Here is a 26,565-nt window from a genome sequence, read left to right on the forward strand (position 1 = left end):
GAAATGCTCTGAATAAAAATGACTCATAAATCGAATTTTCACTTTAAATTATCCATATACATTTTATAAACTTTACGTAACCGTAAACATTTAATTTATGAATGTTTAGACATTAACTATTATAGAATTTTTAATATAAACAATAAAATTATTTAAGAATTAACGTTTAATTAATGTATCTTGTACGTTAAAATGATAGTTAAGCTAATCTATGAATTTTTGTTAATTTATATTAAGCCAAACAAATAGTAAAATTTATTATTTAATATTATTTTAAGGTTTTCTTTAACGATCTTGTACCACTAGAGAGCGCTTTAGGAATAGTAAAAAAAATGGCTGCCGCCAGGAGTGAAGTAATAAGCCTTTACAAACAACTTTTGAAAGAGTCGCAGCAGTTTTCTAATTTTATTTATAGGTAAATTTTCTTTAAAAAATGTGCTAACAGACGTTAAATAGAAATACAAATCTTATTATCAAACTAATTTTGAATATTTAAAATTTGATTTCGAATGAGAAAAATATTTATCAGACCGGATGTCTAATAGAGTTTACTTCTTTTGATAAGAACGAAAATTAAATTGATAGGTAGAGCTTAATCTTCAGTAGAGTGACCAGACATTCCAATTTCCAGTACTATTCCCTGTTTTATCTCTTTTTAATATTTAAATGGCGCAGTTTTATTAACACGTCAATATAATATCACTAATTTTATAGATCAATAAATAAATAAATCTATGAAAATTGAAGTTCAATCAGATATAGACTCCATTTTCTCTAATCCTGAAATGTTCCCTGCCTATCTTTACAAGCAATATATTAGAACATCTGAGGATAATACTGATGCTGTTCTCAAGCACATCATCTTTCTATTGATGATCATTGGTTTTGCATACAAAATAAACTAAGCCTTTAATGCTCTGCATTCAATTGGAACTTGCTGATAGCAGGGCTAACATAAATAGGAATTTTCCTGGGTCCTGGAGAAAACTTAGGGACTATAGTTCCTATACCTCTAAATTAACATTATTTTATTAACAAAAAATAAAATTTTTAGAACTTCTGTTTGTTAATAAAGAAACATTCTATCATTTCTATGGTATGTATTTCATTTGTATCAAAAAACAAAAAAATTGCAAAAGGGGCTTTCTTGCGGCTCTATACAAGCTCTTGATTAAGTTAACCATCAGCCAGGCTAACTTAATTAGCCATTATTGGGTTCCAATTGAATACAGAAAGAAATTATAAGATTCTTTATTTGTTCTAATTAAATTTGATATCAAATATCAAAGGCTGTAGTTTCTTAATTTTGTTGAACTTGTTCAATTATTGCTTTTTGTTAATTCTAGTTTTACATACTTTCGAAAACACTAATGTGGATTCTAGATATTTTCGTAAACTTGTTTCTACAGATATATCTCTCTTATGTTTGCAGGCCAGTTTTTATCTTAAGTAAAAAAAATTATTTTTTCAAAATGTACAATATTATTAAACTTAAATGTAAAAATAAGTTTAAAGTAAATGGCTGTGATTTGGATAAAATTATAACTATACAAGAAATGAATTATCTACATAATTGAATATCCTAAAAATCATATATTAAATCTAAAAATCTAAAGATGTTATTGATCAAGTCATTAACATTTTAATGAAAACCTTAAAGTTTCTGTTTAAGAAAACAGTATTATAAAAAAGGACCAATAACACAAAAAAACCTTTCACACTTTGTTTCTAGCTATTGTGTTACTGATTTTAGGTAGTTCTAGCTTTGAGTGCAGAGAATATAAAAAAAGCCTTAGAAACACTAAAAATAGCTTTTTTTTTTTTTTTTTTTTTTTTTCTAGTCATAAGAATAAATAAATATTGTCTATTTATTAAGTTGTAATAATGCTTTCATTTTCAAAATTAGATGTTTGAATCTAAATACGATACACATAAAATAACAGTCTTCTAATCAGAAATACTGGAGTGAGAAATGAACTGTCACAAACAAAACCTTTTTTACCAGTATTGAACTAAACAAAACTTCTGAACGTTTCCGGCTTTCACCAAGGCCTGCTTCAGGTGCTGAACTAAACTGGCTTCCTACTTGGACTGTAATACTATGTTCGCACGTCCTTGGTCACAATGTAGATTGAAATGCTCAGTGCGAACAGAGTATTAGAACAATGCTGTTCGATTTTAAACATTGTATATATCACATTTCACCCTTCTGCCTGGCTCTGTTCGAATTCCTTGAGCAGGTATCTGGTATCAGGTATCAATACAATATGTATTTAAATAATAGACACCAATTTTAAATCTCAATATACGCACATACAGTGACACTATTTAATATTTGGACAGATGTATAACAATTTGAATATATGTACTGTACATATACATGTATACATTTTTTGTTTTATAAATAAACAAAATAAATTCAACCTTATGTTTTGTTTTTTATATGTTGTTTATCTGTTAAACATCTATCTGAATATTAGTCATTCTATAAAATCTCAAATCTATTAAAATGCTATCAGAGTTTTAAGGAATTGTGAATAAAAAAGTAAAAATAAGAACTATGATAAAAATCAGGAAAGATAGTTATCTTTGTCTTTCTGAGTTAATGAAAATGATTAAATGATACAAAGCCAAATCTCAACATAGTATCCTGTTAAATACTCATCTTCATAAAATGTCAATGAATATTGGTCAATATAAACGAGATCTTCACAAATGTTAGAGAATCCTTCAGTATCTGTGCATTATTAAATACCATATTTATTCTAATACAGGTACTCCTCACTTTATGACCGAGTTCCATTCTGATGACTACGTTGTTAAGCGAATTAATCGATAAGCGAGGAACTTGCGCCGGGAATATAGGATTGTAAAATTATACAAATTATGTAACAAACTTCAAATTTATTCATAAAAAGACTATTATAGTATGCGCAAGCCTATTATTGTACGCTTAGTGCACATGTCACCATTCGCCATTGGCCGACACTCAAGCTGAGAAAGGGAATTCCCCAAATTGCAGGGTCGAAACTCGATTGGTCATAAATGCGAGTGGTCGTTAAGCAGATAGGTCATAAAGTGAGGAGTACCTGTAAAGGATATGGTATCTATAACTTTTTTCATCTTACAACTGCACTGTTTATTAAAGAGCACTTACTGTTAAAGGGCAACTATTTGTTCTATTCTTTGGGAATTAAGTGCTGCTATTAATGGAATAAATCCTGTAATTTTATTATTATTATTATTATTATTATTATTTGAACAACAATGCAACACTCAACACACTTTATGTCAAAATACAATAGAGTGACAATGATGAATAGACTGCAGTTTTTCAGTTTAAAATAAGCCTTATCTTCCTCCAATAGACAGTGCACTTACTATTAGAGGGCATTGTCTAACTTTTTTTGTCTTGCAGCTGTGCAATTTATTAGAGGTTGCAGTTTATTAAAATAAATATGCTGTATGATTTTCATTGCAAACTACATTATCACCAAATTACATGACTTCAAATTCTCAAATTCAAATGTGCATGAACATAAATTCTGCTAGTTTCATGAAGCCAGTGTTTTATTAAGAAGAAATGTTTTTGGTCAAAATCTGACCATCCTCAGCTTAAACTTTTAGAATTAACAGTTTAGACAATAGTGTAACAATATATAAATTAGAACAAAATCAAAGTTAATCTATTTCTTTGTAATAAAAAGTTGGATTCCTGAAGCTAGCAGAATTTATTACAATGGCATCATGTTTTATAACCTCAGATTTGTAAGTAGATCTAATTATTAATTATAATTCTTATTGTTTGAGGTACTTCAATTTAGTGCAAGTTTCAGAGAAGAACAAATAGTAACACAAAATCTAAGTTTGACTGTATATTCATATAAAATGTAATATTAACCTTTCTATTGTAATTTATAGACTAGTATGAACTTTCTGAAAAGATTGCTGTTTCTATATTCTATATTCAATAATGAAAATATTTAATAGAAAATACTGTGAAATACTTGATTTATTAAAAATTTTGTTTATTTTTTACATAAGGTGCCACTAGTAGCAATTTACAGTTGTTAATGGCGATTTACGTTTAATTGTTTTCATTAGTTTCAATATAATATCTTATGTATGTTACCAGTATAAATTATTTATTTCTGTTATAATGATAACAGAAATTAATGAACAGAAACGATATCATTATAATCAAATTCTTGGATTTAAAAATGGAGAATCTTGAGTTGCATTTTTGTTATCTTATGCTTTTCTACAATCTTTTACATTTTGTTATCTTATGCTTCCATAAAACAAAAATGCTACAACTGCACATAAACAAAGGATTTATATTGTTTACAGTGAAGTTGCTGTTAATGTCCATACATATCAAAAGTAGTTTAAGAGGTTCCATACAGGGAGTTTTTCTTTAGAAGATACACTGCTGTCTGGAAACTTTCAGCTATTGATGGTTATTATATCAAATGAACAAAAGAAATGTGATAGATGGAATATCTGCCTGATTTACAGTTGAAACATAACCAGATATATTTTTTAAAGCAACTAATTTCTGACAATGAAGAATGAATTGTTTATGATAATATGCAGTGAAAAGATTGTGGAGAAACTCAAGTGATGCACTGAAAAATCAGTTACATTGTAAAAGATTATACTGAACATATGGTGGGACTGGCTGAGAATTATCTGTTACAAACTGTTACCTCAAATCAGATCATTCATACAGAGAAGCACTGTTCCAAACTTAATAATTAGAAGGCAGCCATCAAATTAAAATGGCCAACATTAGTAAGCAGAAAGAATGTGGCTTTTCAGTATGACAATGCTAGACTGTGTGTCTCTTTGACCACTTGAGAAAAATTATTGGAATTTGGATAGGCTGTTTTGTGCCATTTCTTTATTCTCCCAACCTTGTGCCTTCAGATTACAGGATACTATTTATTTCTTTGTTTCCAGAATAGTTTGCAGAGGTTCAATAACTTAATGTGAAAAACCATTTGGAGACATTTTTTGCATGTGAGATAATAGGTCTATTCAACAGATGGGTTAAAGTAATAAAAACAAAAGTGTCTATATAATTTAATAGTTTTTTCATTTTTAAATTTGGGTATTATTATTGTCTTGAAAAATGAAGAAACTTTTTGATGACCCAATGTTTCTTATAATAAAATATTCTAAAATAAAATGTATTCCAACAAAAGAACAAACTGTTATTCAAAGAACACTTTGTTTACTTGGTAAGTTTGAATTGCATGAAGTTATTTCATTGTTAGAGAGATAAATATTTTATATTTTATTCAACAAATTAAAATATAAAATATTTTGTAGTATTTTCTAAAATACATAACTTGTCAATAATAGACTAGCATATAGATATGTTTTTTAAATATGTGTAGTATGTTTATATAACAAGCCCACATAAGTTTATTTATGTAACTGTTCATATAAAAAAGTAGCAACTTGCAGGTTTTTTTAAATCACATTTTTTAAAAAAGTATTATATAAAATAGAAATAATGATTAACAAATTAGTACAGAAATCAATTAAATAAAAATTCATAAATTTTTTGTAATTTAAATAGCACCTTATTTACATTCAGACATTCATTTAGTCTAATTAAATAATGTTTGAACATTGCTAACATTATGTGTCATTGATGCACAGGCTGTTTGTAATTTCTCTTTTTATCTTATTGGTTATTGTCCATGTTCTTTAACATATTCTCATAAAAATAATCTAATCATATGAGGTGAACAGGGAGGACAATTGAACAGATCCACGACATTCAATCTATTGCTGACCAAACTGTGCATTCAACAAAATGCATGTTCTAGCAAAGTGTGAGGATGCTCTGTCATTCTGGAATCACATGCAATGTCTGAATGTAAATGGAATAATATAAATAAATAATTCTTAAGTTTTTAAAAATTTATTTCTGTACTAATTTATTAATAACTACTTCACTTCACAAGATGCTTTTTTTTTTTTTATAAAATCACCTTTCAGGTTAAAATTTATAAAATCACCTTTTTTTATAAAATCACCTTTCAGTTTAGGGTGTTTTCTTAAATAACACCCTAAACTGAAAGTTCCTGATTTTTTAGTATAGAATCCAAACATACTAATGTTTTCATAGGGTTCATTTAAAATTTCAGAGTTGACTCCCACCTCCATCCCCATAAGGATCACATGAAAGTTCTTTAGCAAATTTAATAACACCTTTCCTAACTTGAACATTGATGAAAAAATTATTTTTAATCATAGATTGAATAACAGTATATTGAGCTGTAACACTTTATTTGGGTCACTATATATGTTAATAATTAAATAGAAAATAAATTCAGTATGCTAGTAATAGCATGGTTGTTACAAAGTTTTTCAGTTACTCAGTAAGGTGTAGTTGAATGTGTGTAATTTAGTATTATCAGATCTGGCAAATGTAAAACAATGTTTTATTTTTGTAATTTTTAGAGAATATCTTACATTAGAGCATATCTATTGTAGTTGATAACAGAAAAGGTTGTGAAATTGAATTAAACAACTACTTTATCAGAAAACTGGAACTGTACACATAGAGAATCGCACCTAAATGCAAAATTTCCAGCAAATGGCTACATGCTATATAGAGAATGGTTTTTTCGTTTTACATTTTCTGAAGAGGGCCAATAAAGTAGTGGCCAAAAACATTCGAATATTGAATTTGGGTGTTTCTTTGCTGGAAATTTTGCATTTAGGTGTGAGAAATTGAATTAATTTAATGATTGGAAAAGTAAAATGCAAAATTTAGAAATTTTAAATGTAGCTATTTGTAATGATTATGTTGATTGGAAACCAGTGCATTCTATTAAATTTTTTATTATTTTATAAATATAAGAAGTGAAAAGAGATATTTTATAAATAGCTAAGAAATTAAAGGAAAAATTAATAAATCAAAGATTATATATTATAATTTAAAAGCATATTCAAATTTATTTAGATCAGAAAATGAACTATATTTGATTATATAATAATTTCATTTTAAAATATTATTAACAAAACTTTTAAAACAAATAATTTCTTGTAGACAGTCTACAAGAAATTATTTGTTTTAAAAGTTTTGTTAATAAATTATTTCTCTTTTTAAAGCTCTGTTGCAGTTTTGGATTCATATAAAGCTATCTATACTATTGTCATGCTAAATCTGTTCATAAGTAAACATTTTTCTTACATTCTTTAGACAAAGTTTCAGTACCTTAAATTTAATTCTGAAATTTTAAAGCATATTATGCATAATATTTTTAACAAAATTGAATTTTTCCTAAATTGTTGCTACTAATTTTGATTAAGCATTATGCAAGTAATAAATTCACTAAAATAAAAATTAACTAACTTATTTCAAAAATAAAATAGATATTTAAAATTTCAGTGTTAAAATTTATAATTGTAGTCACAATTTGATCTACATTATGATCTAGAATCGTCACCATTTCTACACTTTAGTACTGTTATCAGACTTTTAAATTTTTATAGAAATCATTTAAATATTTATGAAATAAATTAACAAAATTTATTCACATAATCAACTTAGAATTCTTATTATATTTATTCAGTTACTTTTATACCATATTTGGTATATAAATATGAATTTTTATATGCAGTATTTATTAACTCTTCTGCAATTTCAGAAGTTATGCCCTAAGAAGAATAAAAGATGCATTTAGGCAAAATAAAAATGAAACAGATCCAGAAAAACTAAAAGACCTTATTAGTTATGGAAAAGAAAATTTAGAAATTATCAAAAGACAGGTAAAGTTGAATTTAATATGTTAAAACTTATATTTAAAATGATTTAATTCAGTAATTTGCTATATGAGCCACTCGCCAAATCTATTAACTTCACAAAACAAAAAGTATAAAAATTGATAATATAAATTACTTTTTAAAATTCCTTTTAAACTTTAAATTTATGTAAACAATGTAGAATGTATTTTTATATATTGTTACAGTACATTAAACTGTGCCTTAATATAACGATATATAAATTTAGTTACATGATAAAATGTGAAAGTATTGAAGATCATATTAAGAATTTACAAATGAAGTTAATCAATTTGGCCTGTGAATGGCTCATATCACTCTCTCAGCATGCCATATCAGAAATCCTGATGTCAGCAAGCACCTGGTACAGGTTAATAAGTGGTTAGTTAAGGTGCCAAGGTGTATCCTGAGGGAAGTTACAACCAGAGTGGTTTCCTGTTGCTTTCTCTGGTGCGCGATGTTACATGAGGGGAAATGCCTTCCGGGAGGTTCTTGTAAGGGAAACTGGCCCCTATTCAGGTGTTACAAACGTGGAGAAAACCCAGAAAACTCCATGTTGCCAGCCTGTCCGAGTGTGGCCTGACCCGTGACCTAACTCCCAGTGTTTAGCGACAGAACTGTTCGGCCACTGGTGGGCCTCATATCACTAATCAATACTTAATCTATCATATTAATATGTAATACTTACCTAAAAATTATGATGTTAAAATCTGATCTAATTATTAGGCATACTTTATAAAATATAATCTGATAAAAATATGTACAGTACACATTCAATCCAATGTGTTTATTTATTGGATCCAAAAATTTGGAAATAGTTAAATGATTTTGTAATTTAAAAGTGGAAAAAGTTTTGTGGCATATCAATTTATTCATATTACAGTAGAGAACCGAAAATCGGAATCAATTGGGGACTGCGGTTGTTCAGATTAGTGATTTGTTCCAATTACCAATTATGTATGAAAAAATATATTAACCTGTCTGATGTTCAAATTTTTCTCCCTTGCGTGTCGCTTCGTGTTGAATTTTTCTCCGTTGCGTGTCGCTTCGTGTTGAATTTTCGTCGATTTTAAGCCTAACGAAAATTTTTATAATAATAATCTAGGCTATCGTATCGTTAAAAATTATTTCTTCATTTTGTACAAACAAAATAAATATATTGAAGAATATAAAACATAAAATTATACTTTAGAAGTAAATCTAGTATCAAAAACGTTCGATTCAGCACGACACAGTCCGACTGAAAATCGTTCCGCTTACCGGCGATTCCGATTAACAAGTCTCTACTGTATTTAATTTTATTTATTGAGAAAGCATTTTTTGTTTAAAATTTTAATAATTGAGTATTCTTCATTGAAAAATATTATTCATATTTTTAAAAATTACAAAATGTCATATTTTTCCAGTTATAAAATATTAAATTTCTTTATAATTAATCATTCCCCTTTTAAGCATATAGTGAATTTAGATTCTCAGATGTATTACTAATCTTATATATTTTAGATGATACAAATTGAAACTTGTTTCAATTATTTATCAGAAATGAATTCAACTGAATCAAAATTTAAATTATTTTTAATGAAGAAAATAAATTAGTTTTGGTTTTTTATAAATACTATGAATAAAGTTAAAGATATTTTCAATGTATTTCAGATAAGTTAAATGATTGATTAACTTTAATGGCTTTATCATTATTTAGACTAATGGAAAATAATAGCCCTTTATGGAATCCAGGCTTCTAAAAAATGTCAGTTATTTTCTAATCAATCTTAAAATAAATAATCAGTTTATATTTGAAATTTTGAATGTTTTTATTTGATTTAGATAAATATTTTAAAAATAAGTATTGTGATATTCAACAAAGTTTTCTAATTATCAGGAACTTTTTAGCATCGTCTAACTTTGGATCAGGATATGAATCTTTTTATTTCATAGTAAAAATATAAGTGTGTAAAAAATGATAATTTAATGAAAGTAATAAATTCATTAAATATGTCAATATTTTGTATTTGATTTGTTAAGTTTAAGAATGATCATGTAAGTCTGTGCTGTGCTGTGAAGCAGTCTCTTGATTAACTAAGATCCAGATTGTTTTTCATCAGTTATGTCCAATTAGGAACAGGGCTGTCAAGAGCTTGTATGGGGCCCGGGTGTAGGGTGGATCTCTTTTTCCCTTTTTTTTTTTTTTTGAACAAGTGAAGTATGTAGAATGTTTCTTTAGTAATAAAAGCATTCTTAATGATTTTCTTTTCTGTTAGTAAAAATAACATTAATTTTATAGGAATAGGAACCACTATGAGCCCCTAATTTTTTTTTGACCAAGGGAAAAATTCCTAGCTCCTTCTCTCTGTGGCTTTAATTAGGAACAATAGTTTTCTATTACATTATAATGATTTCTCCAAGTATAAAAATTATAGTTATAGTTTTCAGTTTCTTGGAATAAAGAATGTTTCATCATTTACTTTGAAGTTTTATTGTGATCTAATTATTACATAAATTGTGTTTGATTATTATACATGATTATTTTTCACTACATGTTGAAATATGATCATGATATTTTCATATTTATAATGTACAAATAGCAAAAAGCAAAATTTTTACATGCTATAACTGTGTGTGAAACTTTTTCAATTTTCCTAATTGAATTTAGATAATTAAGAATAATTCAATGACCTATTTCCAGATCCAATAAGAATTTCATATTTTAGTAATTAACTGTAAATAATTCTTTTAAAACATTATTATCTAGATTTGAATCCTTACACTATTTTGGCTTCAAATCTCTCATTTTCAGAATAGAATTTTTAAACTGTCAATGAGTTACGTAAAAAAGTTCAAGACTTTTCAACAAATATAAACCAATTATAACAAATTAATTTTATTTTATTTTATTTGTAGTTCATTTTTAAATTAGCTTCTACCATTCAGGGGGTGCTCGTTTTGTGTGCGCAGTAGGTTTCTCTTTTAATCGTTGTGCACATGACGTCACCATTGAGAAACACGTGAGCTTTCGACATACCGTGGTGATCTTTGTTCGTTTACATTTGAAATTAAGTTTTGATGGGTGTTCGGAATACAAGTATAAGGTGAAATTTAATATTTTTAAAGTATCTGTTAAATAGTAGTGTGTTGACGTGTGAATTTTTTAGTTATTGTTCATTGATCAAGTTGAATAATGCCAAACTGTTGCATGGCAGTGTGTGAAAATTACAATCAAAAGACTAAAGGAAGTAATGTAATTTATCATTCTTTCCCAAAGCATCCTACTCTTAGAAGTAAGTGGATTCATGCCTGCAAACGAGAGGACAAAGTCACTGTTGAAAATGCAACAGTTTGCAGTGCACACTTGCTTAAAGATGACTATGAGAGAGATCTAAAGGCAGAACTCTTAAATATACCTTCCAGGAGACGCTTAAAGCCTGATGCTGTGCCATCTTTAAATCTAGCTCCTGTTAGATCTTCGGATGTCCCATGTACATCAGAGATAGTAGAGCAAATGCATGACAGAACAATAAGATATACACAGCAAGAGAATCGGAAACGTGCACTGAACAGACCGTCCTATCTTTCACCAAAAAAGAATAAAATTGACATAGGTACTGAAACTGAACCTATAAGTGAGTCTTCTCTGGAAGTGAAATTAGCAAAAAAACTGGATTTAGCAAATGCTAAAATTGATCACTTGAAGAGGGAAATATTTACTTGGAAAAGAAAAAATAAATTATTACATTTGGCTCTTACTGAGAAAAATCAAAAATTAAAATTATTAGAAAGTAAAAAACATGAAGTGAATGAGAAAATAAATAATATTTTGAAAAACATATTTATCAAAACACAAATAGATTGTCTTATAACACAAAAAATGAAGCCACATTGGACAAAAGAAGATATAGCAAAAGCACTGACCCTGCGTTCTTTGTCTAGGAAGTGTTATGTGTATATGAGAAAAAGCCTTGAAATTCCTTTACCTGCACTTTCTACTTTAAGGAGATGGGTTTCTTCATCTTTTCATTGCTATCCAGGAGTACTGCATGATGTTTTGCAAATAATGAAGATGAAATCTGAAAGTCTCACAGTTATAGAATCTCTCTGCATTCTAAGCTTTGATGAAATGAATGTTGACTCCAGACTCTGTTATGACCAAGAGATGGACAAAGTTTTTGGACCTCACAGTCAGGTACAGGTAGTAATGGCTCGTGCCTGTGTGGGAATTGGAAACAGCCTGTTTATTATGACTTTGATACCACTATGACAGGTGAATTATTGAAAGAAATAATAACTAAAGTTCAGAGTGCAGGATTTATAGTTGTTGCTGTTGTGTGTGATCGGGGAGGAAAAAATTCAAAGGTATGGAACTATCTCAAAGTTGACCATGAAAATACATGCTTTGAAAATCCTACACATCCAGGAAAGCACATATGGGTCTATTCAGATGTGCCACATTTGATTAAACTTTTGAGGAATCATGTATTAGATGAAGGCATTATTTTACCAGGAGGAAAACATGTGAATAAAGATGTTTTTCTGAAAATATTATCCTTGGATAATGGGGAAATAAAGCTATGTCCAAAACTGACACAAGCTCATGTGGATGTGCGTGGAAGAGAACGTCAAAAAGTTAATCTAGCTTGCCAGTTATTTTCTAATCGTGTCGCTCAAGCAATATCTTTCCTTCTACCTGATGACCAGGAAATTTCTGATTTTGTAAAACTTGTAAACGATACTTTTGACATCCTCAATTCAAGAATCCCTAAAATTGATGATCGTCCAATTGCTAGTGCCTTTGGAATGCATACAGAAGGCCAAGAACAAGTACTTCGCAAATTTTATTCTATTTGTAAGAATATGAAGTTGGGAAAAAGAACACATTTATTACCATTTCAGAAAGGCTTCCTTATGTCCATTCGTTCACTCCTCTGCTGCTACACAGACCTTGGTAAAAATTACAATATTAAGTACATTTTAACTGCAAGATTTAATCAAGACTGTTTAGAAAATTTTTTTCTCAGATTCGTGCATTAGGAAGAACATATGACCACCCCCTCCCTGTTGAATTTAAGAATCGTTTACGTCTTATGATCATGAGTAGAAATGTTACTGACATTACATTAAGCTCTTCATGTCCAGTAGCAATTGACAAAGATGCTGATGAATACCTTACATCGCATCTTTTCACTGGATTAATTCTTAGTATGGAAGAAGCACTTAAGATGATTGAAGAGGACTCAGAGGTGCAAGAAATGACTTTAGAAATGTCTCCATCTTGTCTGTCAGTACCTACAGCTGAATGTTCTGAACAGGGACTGCGCTACTTAGCAGGTTATATTGCTTATCGTTGCAAGCAAATTGATATTTCTCTTGGTCATAATAGTGAAGAAATGAAACTCTCTTCACCTCAATTGAACAATGACTGGATAGAAAAATTGTCTCGAGGTGGCTTGATAATGCCAACAGATAGCTGGCTGAACACTGTAAAGCAAACAGAAATAACATTTTTGCTGTTTATTGGAAACAATATTTCCAAAGTGAGCAATGTTGTTAAGGGCCTCTGTGAAATTTTATCAAAGAAGTTTCCACATCTGCATCCTCAAGTAATAAAATTGTATGCCAGAACAAGACTTTTTATAAGGATACATTATATAAATACAGAAAGCAAAATCCAAAGATCCGCCGAACAACACCAAGAAAGTGGCAAGCTTCATATGCTTGCACATCCAGAAATTAAAAAATTTATAATTATATATATAGCTCTCTTGATGCAATGTTTTGCTTAAACCAGTATAAATATACACGTTATTTAATATCTAGGTCTATTGTAATATCTACATTAATTTTGTATTGAATAAAAAAGCAAAAATGTATTTTGTTACTTGTGAAGCATTAGTATTATTTTTTTAAACTTTGGTTTTGTATAAGAAACATATTTATAACAAAAAATTTTTTTTCTTTACTCGGGAAATATCATGGAAAAACATTTATTATTTATTTTTTCATGCTTATTTGCCTGAGGAGTAGCCATGAAGTAAAGTAATGATTTAATTACTTGTAGAATACTTTTTCTCTAATTAGTTTTCTCATACGAGTGAATTGTGGAGTGGTTATGTAGAATAAGTTTACAAGCGTAATTAAATTAATTAATTTGATTTTGAATAGCACCATATTAACAATCGTACATGTTTATTAACCGTTGTTTGAGTTTTGCAGTGCATTCGTTTCTCTAAAATTGCATTTCTGACATAAACAGCACATGTTACAGAGCGGTAGTGAATCAAGTTTCTCGACAGTGACGTCATGCACAGTGGCATTTTTCTCGCTACACCGAGTTGCGCTACCTTATCTCTATATACCTTGTCTACCATTATTGAATTCATTTTTTTTTAGTGCTTCGAAATTAGTATAGGAAGAAATTCTTAAACTGTAATATCGTGTTGTATTTTTATATACTCAAAGTACATGAATTGAAACAATTTTTATGCAAGTTTTTCCTATGACTATATTATATTTATTTTTATTTTAGTTTATTTTTCTTTTGGCTTGGTATGGATTTCAAGTGTGTTTAAGCTTACTCCACTTCAGTTGCTTGTGTAAATAATTTTTAATCATATTGTATTTTATTGTTTCAGAAACATTAATCTTTCTCAGACAGCAAATTACAATAGGAAAATTTAAAGCAGTTTAAGAACTATTTAATTTACAGTTTACCATTTTTTTACTTTTTCAGAAAATACATTAATGTAGAACTGATTTTTTTTTTGTTGCATAAATTAGCTAAATAAATAAAATTTTACTTCTTTCTCAACAATTTCTTACTCAAAAGTTTACTTCTTACATATTGTATATCAATTTCCCATCTGAGTTTTTTAGTATATTATTTTCTAATACAATGTTAAAATGTTTTTCTCATTTTAAGTTTAAATAATAACCAATTTTTTATGAGTTTTATTTTGCATTTTAATATTATATAAGCAAATTCTACTGCTTAAAGATTAAATAATTTAAAATAACTACAATAAAAATAAAATATTTTTAAAAAATGATTAACAATGATATATTAAAATTTATGAAAAAGTAAGTTATATAATGATGCCACACCATTGATATTACATATCTGTTACTTATATAAGTTATTAGTTTATGTTGTCACTATCTAATAGAAATTTATTATTAGATCCTGTATATTTGAGTTATTTTCATCCTTAAGATGAGTAAAAATAATTTAAAATATTTAAGAGATTATATAATTGATTGCTGGATCTAGTAGAATGAGTATTTTATGTTGTTTATTTTTGTAACATAAAATAATTTAAGTATATTTAAAAATGAAATTGAATGAATACTTTGAGTAATTCTTTTGATTTACAGGTGGCTTATTTCAAACATGTTATATAATTTATTTATTCTTACTTAGTTGTTTAAAACTTAAAATTATAATTATTCAAATATTTTTATTTTATCAGGTTGTAATTGGAAAATTATATAAATCACCAGAATTAGTAATTGAATCTAAATCCAAAAGTATGAAAGGTATGGAACAATGAATAACTGCTAATATAAATCTATGTACTCAATGATATTGAAATTATTAAACTTTGCTCCTATGGAGTTTATGAAATCACAGAACAACAACAAGCATTTCCATGTATTTATTTTCATTTGTGTAATTCATTTTTAGATATTCTGAATGCTGTGTAAACTTAAGTTAAGGATTTTTTTTATGTCTTTATTAAAACGTATTTTTGATAATATATATTAGTCAGTATTGTTGTTAAAAATGTATGCATATGTATTAAAATAAATACTTATTTATTTAATTGAATTTGTTTACATGATTTACATTAAAACAACTGTAACAGATCTATAAACAATACAGATTAAATTAAATGAACAGAAAATATATATTGAGAAGTATAATAAATTCTTTTAACAATTTCATTAACAAAAATTTAATGCTTATTATTTAATTATTATAGTAATATTATTTTACTGCTTGGAATTACAACAGTATTGATATTAAGATGAGGATGTCTTTTTATTTTATCATTTTATTTGTATAACATCAAATACTGTATTTTACGGACTATAAGACGCTACAGACTATAAGATGCTACGGACTATAAGACGCACCTTAATTTTTAAGCAATTTTTTAAAAAAAACCTATAAGATGCTACGGACTATAAGACGCACCTGAATTTTGGAGGCAATTTTTCGAAGAAAAAAGTGCGTCTTATAGTCCATAAAATACGGTATTTATTATTGATATTTTATTGAAACTATTTAAGTATTAACCCAATTATGTAGTATCTACATTTTTATTTATTATAATAATCAAATCTTTAAACTAAGCATCAAAAGTTCATTAGGCAATACTTAACAGGTGATAATAGGAAACTAAAATGATAAATTGAGCAAAGATATTAAACTATAGTGCATTCTGATTGTTATTGATGAAAACAAAATAACAGTTCTGCTTACATAATTATACATATAAAAGCATTTATTTTATATTTTCACTTTTGAATATTTGTTATTTGTTTTATTATTTATAGTAATTTTATAAAAAATTTAAAATTAATAATATATTTTATTCAATATATATATATATTAGATTATACAGAATCAGCTTTAAATTTTGAAATATTTTAACTTGATCCTTATTTTTCCTTATCATTATATGAACTTGCAAATTCATAACTTCATGTAATGATATGAAACATTATTCATTGGAATTTTTGAAAATACTTTTATTAAAGTAATAATGATTTTTAGGAAAATTCATTTTTTTGCACTCGAAGCTAGAACTACTTAAAATCAGTAACACAAAAAACCTTTCACACTTTGTTTCTAGCAATTAAATCACAAAGTACAAACGTTTTCGCTGTTTTGAATGGCCTTCTTCGGGTACAATAAGGTCAGTTGGAACGTCGGTTAGCAGATATTTACGTGACATCAGTGTTTATGAAGGTTTCTTCTTACAAGTGGACGTCACATAATATCTGCTAACCGACGTTCCAACCGACCTTATTGTACCTGAAGAAGGCCATTCAAAACGGCCGAAAACGTTTGTACTTTGTGATTTAATTGCTAGAAACAAAGTGTGAAAGGTTTTTTGTGTTACTGAAAATTCATTTCATATTGCCTGTATTTTAGCTGTCTTTCTTCACTTAAAACATTTAGATAAAATTAATAAAAGTTTTCTGTAATTTTAATAGACATTTTTTAAAATACCAGTTAATAATTTATGACCTTGTTCAATGATTTAAAGGAAAGACAGAGAATTTGAAGTAGCCTCAAAGTTTAAGGCTATTCTAGTGGCTCAACATGCAATAAAGAATCAAGAAAGAAGAGAACATAAACAAAAATTAAAGAAAGAGTATATGCATTTATGATTGTATTCTTTTTCTTAATTCTTATTTGATAGACACTTTTTTAAGTTGAGCCATTAGAAGAATCTTATATGATTAAGGTAACATTTGAAGCCTAAATTTTAGGAAATTATATTTATTTGTTACAAAAGCAAATATATTTTATTATTTTTATGTAACAATGCAAATTAAAAAATAAAATTTAAATATATTGTAAAAATTGATTAAAAATAATTCATTAAAAGTAATGATTTAAACAGACAATAAATATCCATATTTAAATTTAATGTGACAAATTCTATGTTTCAGTAATAAATTCAACTTAAAAATAACTGGAAAAAAAGATCAAAATTATGCAAGTTGGAACAACCAGGTGACACATAGATAACCATTGGACATTAATATGTTGAAAAGGTTCATTGGTCTAATTAAGTTAACACGACGCTGTAGTGTTTAGCGAAGGTGGTAGAGTCAAAACAAATATTAACTGTAGGATTGGCAAAAGTAACACAGTATTCCAATGAATATGACCAATTTCTATCTCAATATCAACAGACAATACCATGAAAACTTGGTTCCATTACACCATTGTCTTACTAATGGTAATTTATTCTAGCAAAATTTGGATCACAAGTGAATAGTGCAAAAATCAAACATGTTCCATAAGAATCTTAAAATGCAAAATCTTTAAAATCAGTTACCATGACCATATTATAAATAATCATTTTTACAAAGATATAGATCAAAAAGATTACAAGACATTGTTGCAGAATGTAGAATGTGCTTGGATAGTCATTTATTACATTTACCAGATTATAGAAATCTAAAATAGCATTACAAGAGATAGTGTCTGATGGAAAAAGAAAGAGAGGAAGGCCAAACAAAACTTGAGAAAGTGCATTTAAAAATGATCTCAAAAATATTAATAGTATAAGTGGAAAGATGAAAATTCTGCCATGAAAGAATCTATGAAATGGAAAATGCTTGTTGTCCAATATGTTCACAATGAGACAAAACTAACAACATTTTAATTCTATTGAATAATGATGTTTTAAATAGTCTTAAATGTATCACTTTATAACAAATAATCAAAAGAAAATCATAATTCCAAAATTTAAACTTTATTTCTAATTTAAAAAATTTATTAAAATACAAAATTACAATAGCTTACACTACAAATCCACTGAGAAGCAGATATAATTAAATTTGCATATAAGTTGTTTTTATTTTAATTTATTTAAGCATTGATAAATTATAAGACAAAGATTTTATAGAATGATAAAATGGGTCAATAAGACATTTTTGGAGATCAAAAATTAATCAGGGATCAATTGAAAATGGTTCATTAAAAATTATTAGTCCAATAGGTTATGTATATAACAGTTGCACACTGTAAGTAGATCTTTCTGGAAAATAGTGTGTGGATTAATATTGGCTCACCAGATTTACTTATTATGATTATTAACTATATTAACAAAAAAAGAAGAAAGGATTGATAAAAGATGAAGGGTTGACATAAAATGTTTGGGGACCACTGTTTTAAAGCTATCTTTTTTATTTTTTATCAGCTTTGAAAAAAACTATGGAACTAAACAAAAAAAAAACTAAGAAGGTAAAAGAATGTTCTTTGTAATAATAAATGCTAAGTAAGACAATTTAGATTAATTATCAAAAAGTATTCAACATATAATAGTCATGCAAATGCTGTTTTAGTATTGGAACCAACCACTATCTTTATTTTCCATAAAATTGAATGTCAACACAGAATTTTATGCAGAATATTTAGTTACATATAAAAGTTCTTTAGAATACAAAAATGGTTGCATTGTTATAACTTAGCTTATGAAAATCTGTTTCATTGTTGTTATAATGCACTTTCTGAATAAAAAGATGAAGAAAATTTTCTTATCTCTGATGAATAAGCCAACATCTAAACTTGAAAGATTAAAAATGACAAAAATAATTTAGCACAAATCTTTACTTAAGTGGTTTTCAAGACCATTCTGATGATAAAATTTGATAACTGTGATTTATAAACTTTTATTTGCTGATACATATGCATTTGCAACAATAAAATTATATGAACTGTGTTAAGTTTACTTAGAATTTTAATATTGACAATATTAAAAATATTTAGAAATATATACACTGAGGGGCCAAAAAATTAAAGACACTCCTTATTTGAAAGTAAACCAGTCCGACAGTGGAGTAGAGTGACATAACAATGCAGAGTTACTTATATAAGGAACACTCAGCTTCAGACAATGTAGTTATCACGGAAGTTAATGTCAAAACGGATAAGACGAAAGATTTAAGTGACTTTGAACAAAGGATGATCATCAGTGCAAGAAGAGCTGGTGCCAGCATCTCGGAAACGACGATTCTTTTAGGATTTTCTCACTCAACAGTATCTTGGGTGTTTAGAGAGAGGCAGTTGAGAAAAAAAACTTCAAGCAATAAGGACAATTCTGGTCGAAAAAGGCTGGTGAACAAGAGATGTGAAAGGTAATTAGCACGCATTAGTCCGCAGCAACAGAAGGGCAACAACATGACAAATTACAGCTGAATTCAATGCAGGTGCATCACAAAGCATATTCCAACACACAAGATGAACTTTGCAAAGGATGGGCTTTGGCAGCAGGAGACCATCAAGAGTGCTTTTGGTATGACAGAAAAATAGGAAAAAGGCATCCAGGAATGACAAAATTGGTCACTTGAGAACTGGAAAAAGTAGCCTGGTCCAATGAATCTCGTTTCCTGCTCCATCATGCAGATGGCAGGATCAGAATATGGTGCAAACAGCACAAATTCATGGACCCCTCCTGCCAAATGACAACTCTTCAGGCTGATGGTGGTGAAATTATGGTGTGGGGAATGTTTTCCTGGAGTACACTGGGTCCCTTGATATTTGTGGACACATCTCTGAATACCACAGCTTACCTCAATATTGTTGTCGATCAAGTACACTCGTTTATAGCTGTAATGGTCACTTTTAGCAGGACAATGCACCTTGCCACTGTGCTCGATTGATTTCAAATTGGTTTGAGGAACATCAATCAGAGTTTAACCTGCTTCCATGGCCAGCTCAGTCCCCTGACCTCAATCTTATGGAGCATTTGTGGGATGAAGTGGAAAGATCACTTCAAAGCTTGGAAACGCCACCATCCAATCTGACCCAACTTAGAGCTGCCATTATGTCAGCATGGGCCAACATTCCTCAGCAACGGTATCAGCAACTTGTTGAGTCCATGCCAAGAAGAATATCGGCTGTGATCAGAGCAACTCGTTACTAGAGGGTGTATCTAATTTTTTTACCACTCAGTGTATTATTATTTCTAAATAATAATAAATGATAATTAATATTATAATATAATATTAAGTATAAAATAATAATATTAATTTCTATTAATATTAGATTATATTAGAAATTAATAGCTTTACTTAGATGTCACAGAAAAATATTAGAAAATTATGAGAATTTTGTTTGCAGTCTTTCAGTATCCTCGTAAAGTTTATTTTGTTATTTTTGACAATTGTCAGTATGTTAAATTTTAATTTTCACTTTAAATTTTAGTATTTAATTAAAGAAAACAATATTTAAAATATTTGGTTATAAATGTTAATGTTATCCAGATTTTTTAAATTTTATTGCTTTCTAGCCATTAGGATTTAACTAGTTTGATTACTTTTTGGTATTAAAACTTTTTTGTACTGGATTTGTTACTTTATAAATTTTTTGTTTTTACTTAATGTTAAGTGCAAAATTTGATCAAATTGAAATATATGATTAAAAATATTCATATATAAAGATGAAGATTCAAAATTTATAGTATATTTATCAATCAAAAGTTATTTTGATGTTAATTTATTTCATTTCAAATGATTCTCTTTAATGTAAGTTATAACAAACATTTGACCAAGAATTCATTTACTTGATATGTTAACATTGAAAGATATTTTGGTTGAATCACTTAGCAACACTCATCAATAAAAATTCTATTGAACACTGTAAATACTATAATTCATATTATTTCTGGCAGTTAAACTATGTCAAAAGAATTTTGCTTTTATTATTGCAATTTTAGTGCTTGTATAGAATTGCAGTGTGTGAGGTACAATACCTCTGTGAATGGGCAATTCAACTGTTTTCCACTTATAGGATGTGTGTGGGCATATAACATAATTCATGAGTTGTTTGTTTTGTTAAATAGGATACTGTTGATCAGTTTGAGTCTGATCCAGTGCCATGTTCACGATGCAAAGTAAGAAATCTAACTGGCTAGGAAGGCAGAGTGATGAATTGTTCTGACTGTTTTCGGATGATATCCTAAGCCAGTGAGACAGTCATTCATTCTTAAAATGGCAGAAGAGGTAAAATGAATATTCATTCATTGTAACTAATTCATCACCATTACAAAAAATATATATTGATATCAAAACATACAACCATCTTTCAAATGTGTAGTGTGAACAGTAATAACAGGACAAAAGGTCTTAGCAAATAAAAAGTATACCGAATTATCGATATTTCATATTCTGGAAGTGGTTGGAGTTAGGAATTGGTTCAAAATGAATTTAGAATTGCAATATACTAGTCTCAGCAAGAATTTTGTGTTACTGAACATTGTGAAACTCCTAGCATCTCTAATTATGTTTTTTCAAGAGCTGTGATAAAGTTGATTTGCTTCATTCAAAACATTGGAGAAAACTCATAGTCAGAAATATGCAAATATTTTGTCAAGTACCAAAGACCTTCTCAGTTTTAATAGAAGTTAGACCGATTCACTTTTCATATTTGCACGATTATTCATGTTGGCTTTGTTTTTTCAGCCGTATCACTTTTATCTTTTTGCTGGGGAAATTTCAATGTACATTAATGTGTTATGAGTATGCAATATTATGTTTTGAAATCTCTCATATCTAATGATGTCTGTGCACTTTCCTTTAGAAAGCTGTTATATTTTTTAAAAAAACTATAGAAGCTTTTTATATTTTTAAAGAGATCAATCTCTCAAATGAATATTTTTGTGAAAATACTTATTGAATCTTTTTAGATTGAAATGCATGCCCAAACCATTATTTGATATTTACAGTTATAAATTATTCATTACATTAATATTTCAAAAGAAGGGAGAAACTAAACTATATGTGGATTTACAGCTGATATTTATTATGATGACATCATTTAAACAACTTGTTTAGAGCATTAAAAATTCTATTGAAGAAATTAATTTTTTCTAAGGCACATATTTATCTATATTGCTTAATATGACAGTTTAAGAACACCTATTTTATATATAACATCAATGCCAATTATTACCATAGTGTAAATAACTATTTGTGTGAATTAGACGGGACCAGATTTAAGATTGATGAGGCCCTAAAGCTAAAAATTTTTTGAGGCCTCTTCCAGAGCCAGACACACACACACACACACACACACACACACACACACACACACACAATATATATATATATATATATATATATATATATATATGGGTAACACAAAATTTTACTGATTTGATAAAGATGAGTTATATATATTATTGAAATGATTAGTTGGTTACAATAATTTAAAAGAATGTTGTTTTCTATATATAGAGAACTCAAAGAAGAGAGTTTGTTTTGAAGCACATTACAATGAAAGTTTTTTTTTTATTCTTTTGAGTCTACTAAATCTTCTCCTGAACAGTTTATTATTATTAAATTCAAAAAAATACACAAAGATGTAGATGCAACTTTAGATGACAAAATAATATGCTTTTATCAAAGCATACAAAGTTTCTTTTATTTTTTTTTTTTTTAACAAAAGTAAGTACAAAACTATGCCAACATTTGAGAAAAGTGGTTGTAATTTATGTTCAAACTACTATGTTATATAAGTCTTGAAAATTAATATTTTTTAAGTCTGGAATGTTTTCTCTATCAATATGTCAAAAAAATATTCTTGACCTAAAAGATATCAATTTTCAAAGCTTATATAAAACATAAGTACTTAAAAATAAATTAGAACCACTTTTCCCAAATGTTGGCATAGTTTTGTACTTACTTTTGTTAAAAAAAAAATAAAAGAAACTTTGTATGCTTTGATAAAAGCATATTATTTTGTCATCTAAAGTTGTATCTACATCTTTAGGATACTTTTTAATTATTTATATATTTTCCTATATCATCTTCAGTTCAATTAATGTTTAAAATAAATGAGAAATTTTTGATATTATTATTAAAAACTATAGCTGTTTTCTGTAAATTATTTTGCAGATAATCTATAATTGTAGTCTACATTGGCCATTTTTTTTTTCCACCTTTTCTTCAAATATATTGAAATTGTTTCTAGTTCTTTGAGTAAAATTTGCAAATGTGAATTAACTGTTACATAATGTAACAATCTTTTCACATTTATGGTCTTGCAATCAATATGTAACTTACATGTTGATAGTGGTGTTTTCTTAGAACAAACAAATTGGGAAGGAACAAGTAGATTCCCAGAAATACAGCAAACATTCAATACAATAACATTGTTAGTCTAACAATACCATTGACAAAAACAAATCTATTTCAGTATTTGAATCAACTAATGTAATGCTGTAATTATAAATTTGACTTAATTGTTATATTTAAAATAAAATATATTTATGAGTTGATAAACTTTTATTGGTAAAAATATTTTATATTTTCATTAATTTCTGAAAAGGAATATTGAGCCACTGAGGTCCCTAAAGCTATTTCCTAAAGCATGAGGTCCTAAGCTATAGCTTTTTGCACTTAGGCAGTTAAGTTCAAAATATTTTTATTTGTTACTTTTGCCACATTATCTATTAGTCCATCGTTAACAACGCTTGTTTCATCTTACTCGTACAGTAGTAAATTGGAAACAGTCAAGTGGAACGATACTCTTGTAAAGAAATAGCAGTTACAAAGTGTTATAAAAAAAATTATAATTCTATACAAATGTTATGTAGTGCAACAAAAACTAAGAAACAGAAAGGCATATAAATTGTAATTATTAAATCCTGTCAGAGTGTTTTACATAAATATTATAAAGAAAAAGTTGAACTATCAGAATTGTCTAATTTCAGGACTGTGTATTAATTGTTGATTTATTGAAAAACACTATGATATATTATTTTTTAAATATATATAAAATTCTTGCATTATGAATTTTTTTAAAATTTGTTTTGATTGTATCATATATTTACTATCCATTACAACAAATATTTTCGACAAAATGCTTTCTTTTTAAAATAATCTGAGTTTAAAATTTTTATGGGAAACTTTAGAATAAATCTAAAGTTATATGATAAAATTTGGAATGTACATTAATTTAGGACAAACCAAAAATTAAACAAGTCCAATTAGATCAAAATTAAAACATAATGAGAGTGATTTTTGCATTCTGTTTGTTATATTTGAAGTATACAATTATTATTTTATTTTTTCTAATTGAATTTCTGTATATCTGGAAGCAGGCAAAAAAGTTGGTGAAAATATTTTATGTACATTTATTAAATTTTTAAGAATAAATCTAGACTAAATTTTTTCCTCTGAAGTTTAAAGATGTATGGAAATTTTAAATAATAATAATTTATTTATATCTTTCATTTTAAAAAACTCTGTTGGAGTATAATAATAAATTTAATCTTAAGGTAATGAGATACAGTTATATTATTTTTAGTAATTAAAAATGTTATTTATTCTTTCTTTGATAAACTACAATTGTTTATATATCATATGCTTCAGACTTCTATATATTATGTGCATAAAGAATAAATGAAAAATTACTTAAGTATTTTTAACAATTAAATTTTCATATAATTAATAAACTAATAAACAAAACTTGGAATAATATATCGGAAAAAAAAAGAAAAGTAAGGAACTGATGCAATATCTGAATAGTGGTTATCTTTATCAACAAAATAGTTTCAGTCATGTTCTGATGGATTCAGTGGTTGTTTGAACTTTACAAAGGATGAGTCAGGAAGGTTATTTCAATGTAGAGACAAGAAGGTCACAAGTGGTTAAGTTATTTAGAGGAAGTTGAATTGGATAAGTGTTAATAATAAACTGATGTAATTTACATTCTGTCTGAACTTATCAATATGTTGTTAGTTTTTTCTTTAAAAATTCTGGCATAGTAAATTTATTGTCAAGTTTACCTGCCAAGTAGAAATGTCCTTTGCCTTAGTTCATTCCAGTAGTGCGGAATGTTGGCAAGTTTAGATCATTTGTGTTCTATTGTAGAGTTTCATTAGTAAAAAATCATTCATATTTAGCTTTCTGTATTTAGTAGTTTACAAAAATGTTTGTGCAGAAGAGAGAACTTTTTTAATTTTGCAAAAGGAAATTTTATCTTTAAAATTGGCAATGTTTACATGTCTAAATTTAAAGACGAACAAGAGAAACTAAATTCAAAGTTTAGATAGATTAAAATCATTTTAAATAATACTCTGCTTGTTAAATTGTTTGTTTTAGTGAATGAATTTTATTTTTAAATCAATTAAAATGAAACAAAATCAGTATTATAGAAAGTTAACACAGAATATATTTTGTGCGCCTATTATGCAATATCCTTATTTCTGTCATTGTACATGTAGAGAGGATACAACTAACATTTGAAATTAATTCATTAGGATTATTATTTTTCCCACTTAATTCATTAAAATTTAAGTGCCAAGGTATTAAATGAGTAAAAGTATAAATTAAGGGCATAGTAAATCTAGTTTAATCCTATATTAGAGTGACATATATATTTTGTATATGTAATTGAATTTAGGAATGTAATCAATCTCAGTTAATTTAATGTTATCAAGTATTCATTTTGGTAAATGAATTACAAAAATAAATGTGTTGTAAGTAATTTGTTTACAGTTATAATTGTATTAGGTTGAACATTAATTTATTCAAAACAATTATGCACTTAAATTTAAAAAGTAAATTTATATCATTATCATAAATCAATATATATTTATAGGCTTATAAACAATAATTATTAAACATATGACATGTTAATAAGATTTTTAAATATAGATAAATCTATAGATTTTGTTTAATGTTGAATGAGAGTGATAACATGGCTGTAGATAATGAATGATAAATAATATATTTAAATAACTTTTTAAATAAATATTATTTATGAAATTTTCTTGAAAATATTTTTTAAAGTTTAAGGTTTTTTTTTTTTGTTTTAAAATTTAAGAAGAATCTTATATTAAATATTTTAAAGAGTTGAGTAAATATGCTGTAATATTGAATATTTTATAGCGAAGTAATATAGTTTTTGTGTTTTATTTGTCTATGGATAAAAAATTAGAAAGATATATTCAAGGAAATCAACATTATAAATTTCCTTGAAATAATTTAATATTTATGAATTTTCTGTTGTGAATTTTCTAATTG

General features: G+C 27.3%; 1 protein-coding gene across 1 annotated transcript; it reads left to right on the plus strand.

Moving 5' to 3' along the window:
* The first annotated feature begins 295 nt into the window (after positions 1 to 295).
* LOC136990328 (LYR motif-containing protein 4B-like) lies at positions 296 to 15,619 on the plus strand. Its single transcript, XM_067288721.1, has 3 exons — positions 296 to 415; positions 7,671 to 7,791; positions 15,261 to 15,619. Exons 1-3 carry the CDS (start codon positions 333 to 335, stop codon positions 15,339 to 15,341), a joined length of 285 nt encoding a protein of 94 aa, XP_067144822.1. The 5' UTR covers positions 296 to 332; the 3' UTR covers positions 15,342 to 15,619.
* The last annotated feature ends 10,946 nt before the right edge of the window (positions 15,620 to 26,565 follow it).

The sequence above is a fragment of the Centruroides vittatus genome, unplaced genomic scaffold (assembly GCF_030686945.1).
Source record: "Centruroides vittatus isolate TY-2023 unplaced genomic scaffold, ASM3068694v2 scaffold_899, whole genome shotgun sequence".
NCBI lineage: Eukaryota > Metazoa > Arthropoda > Arachnida > Scorpiones > Buthidae > Centruroides > Centruroides vittatus.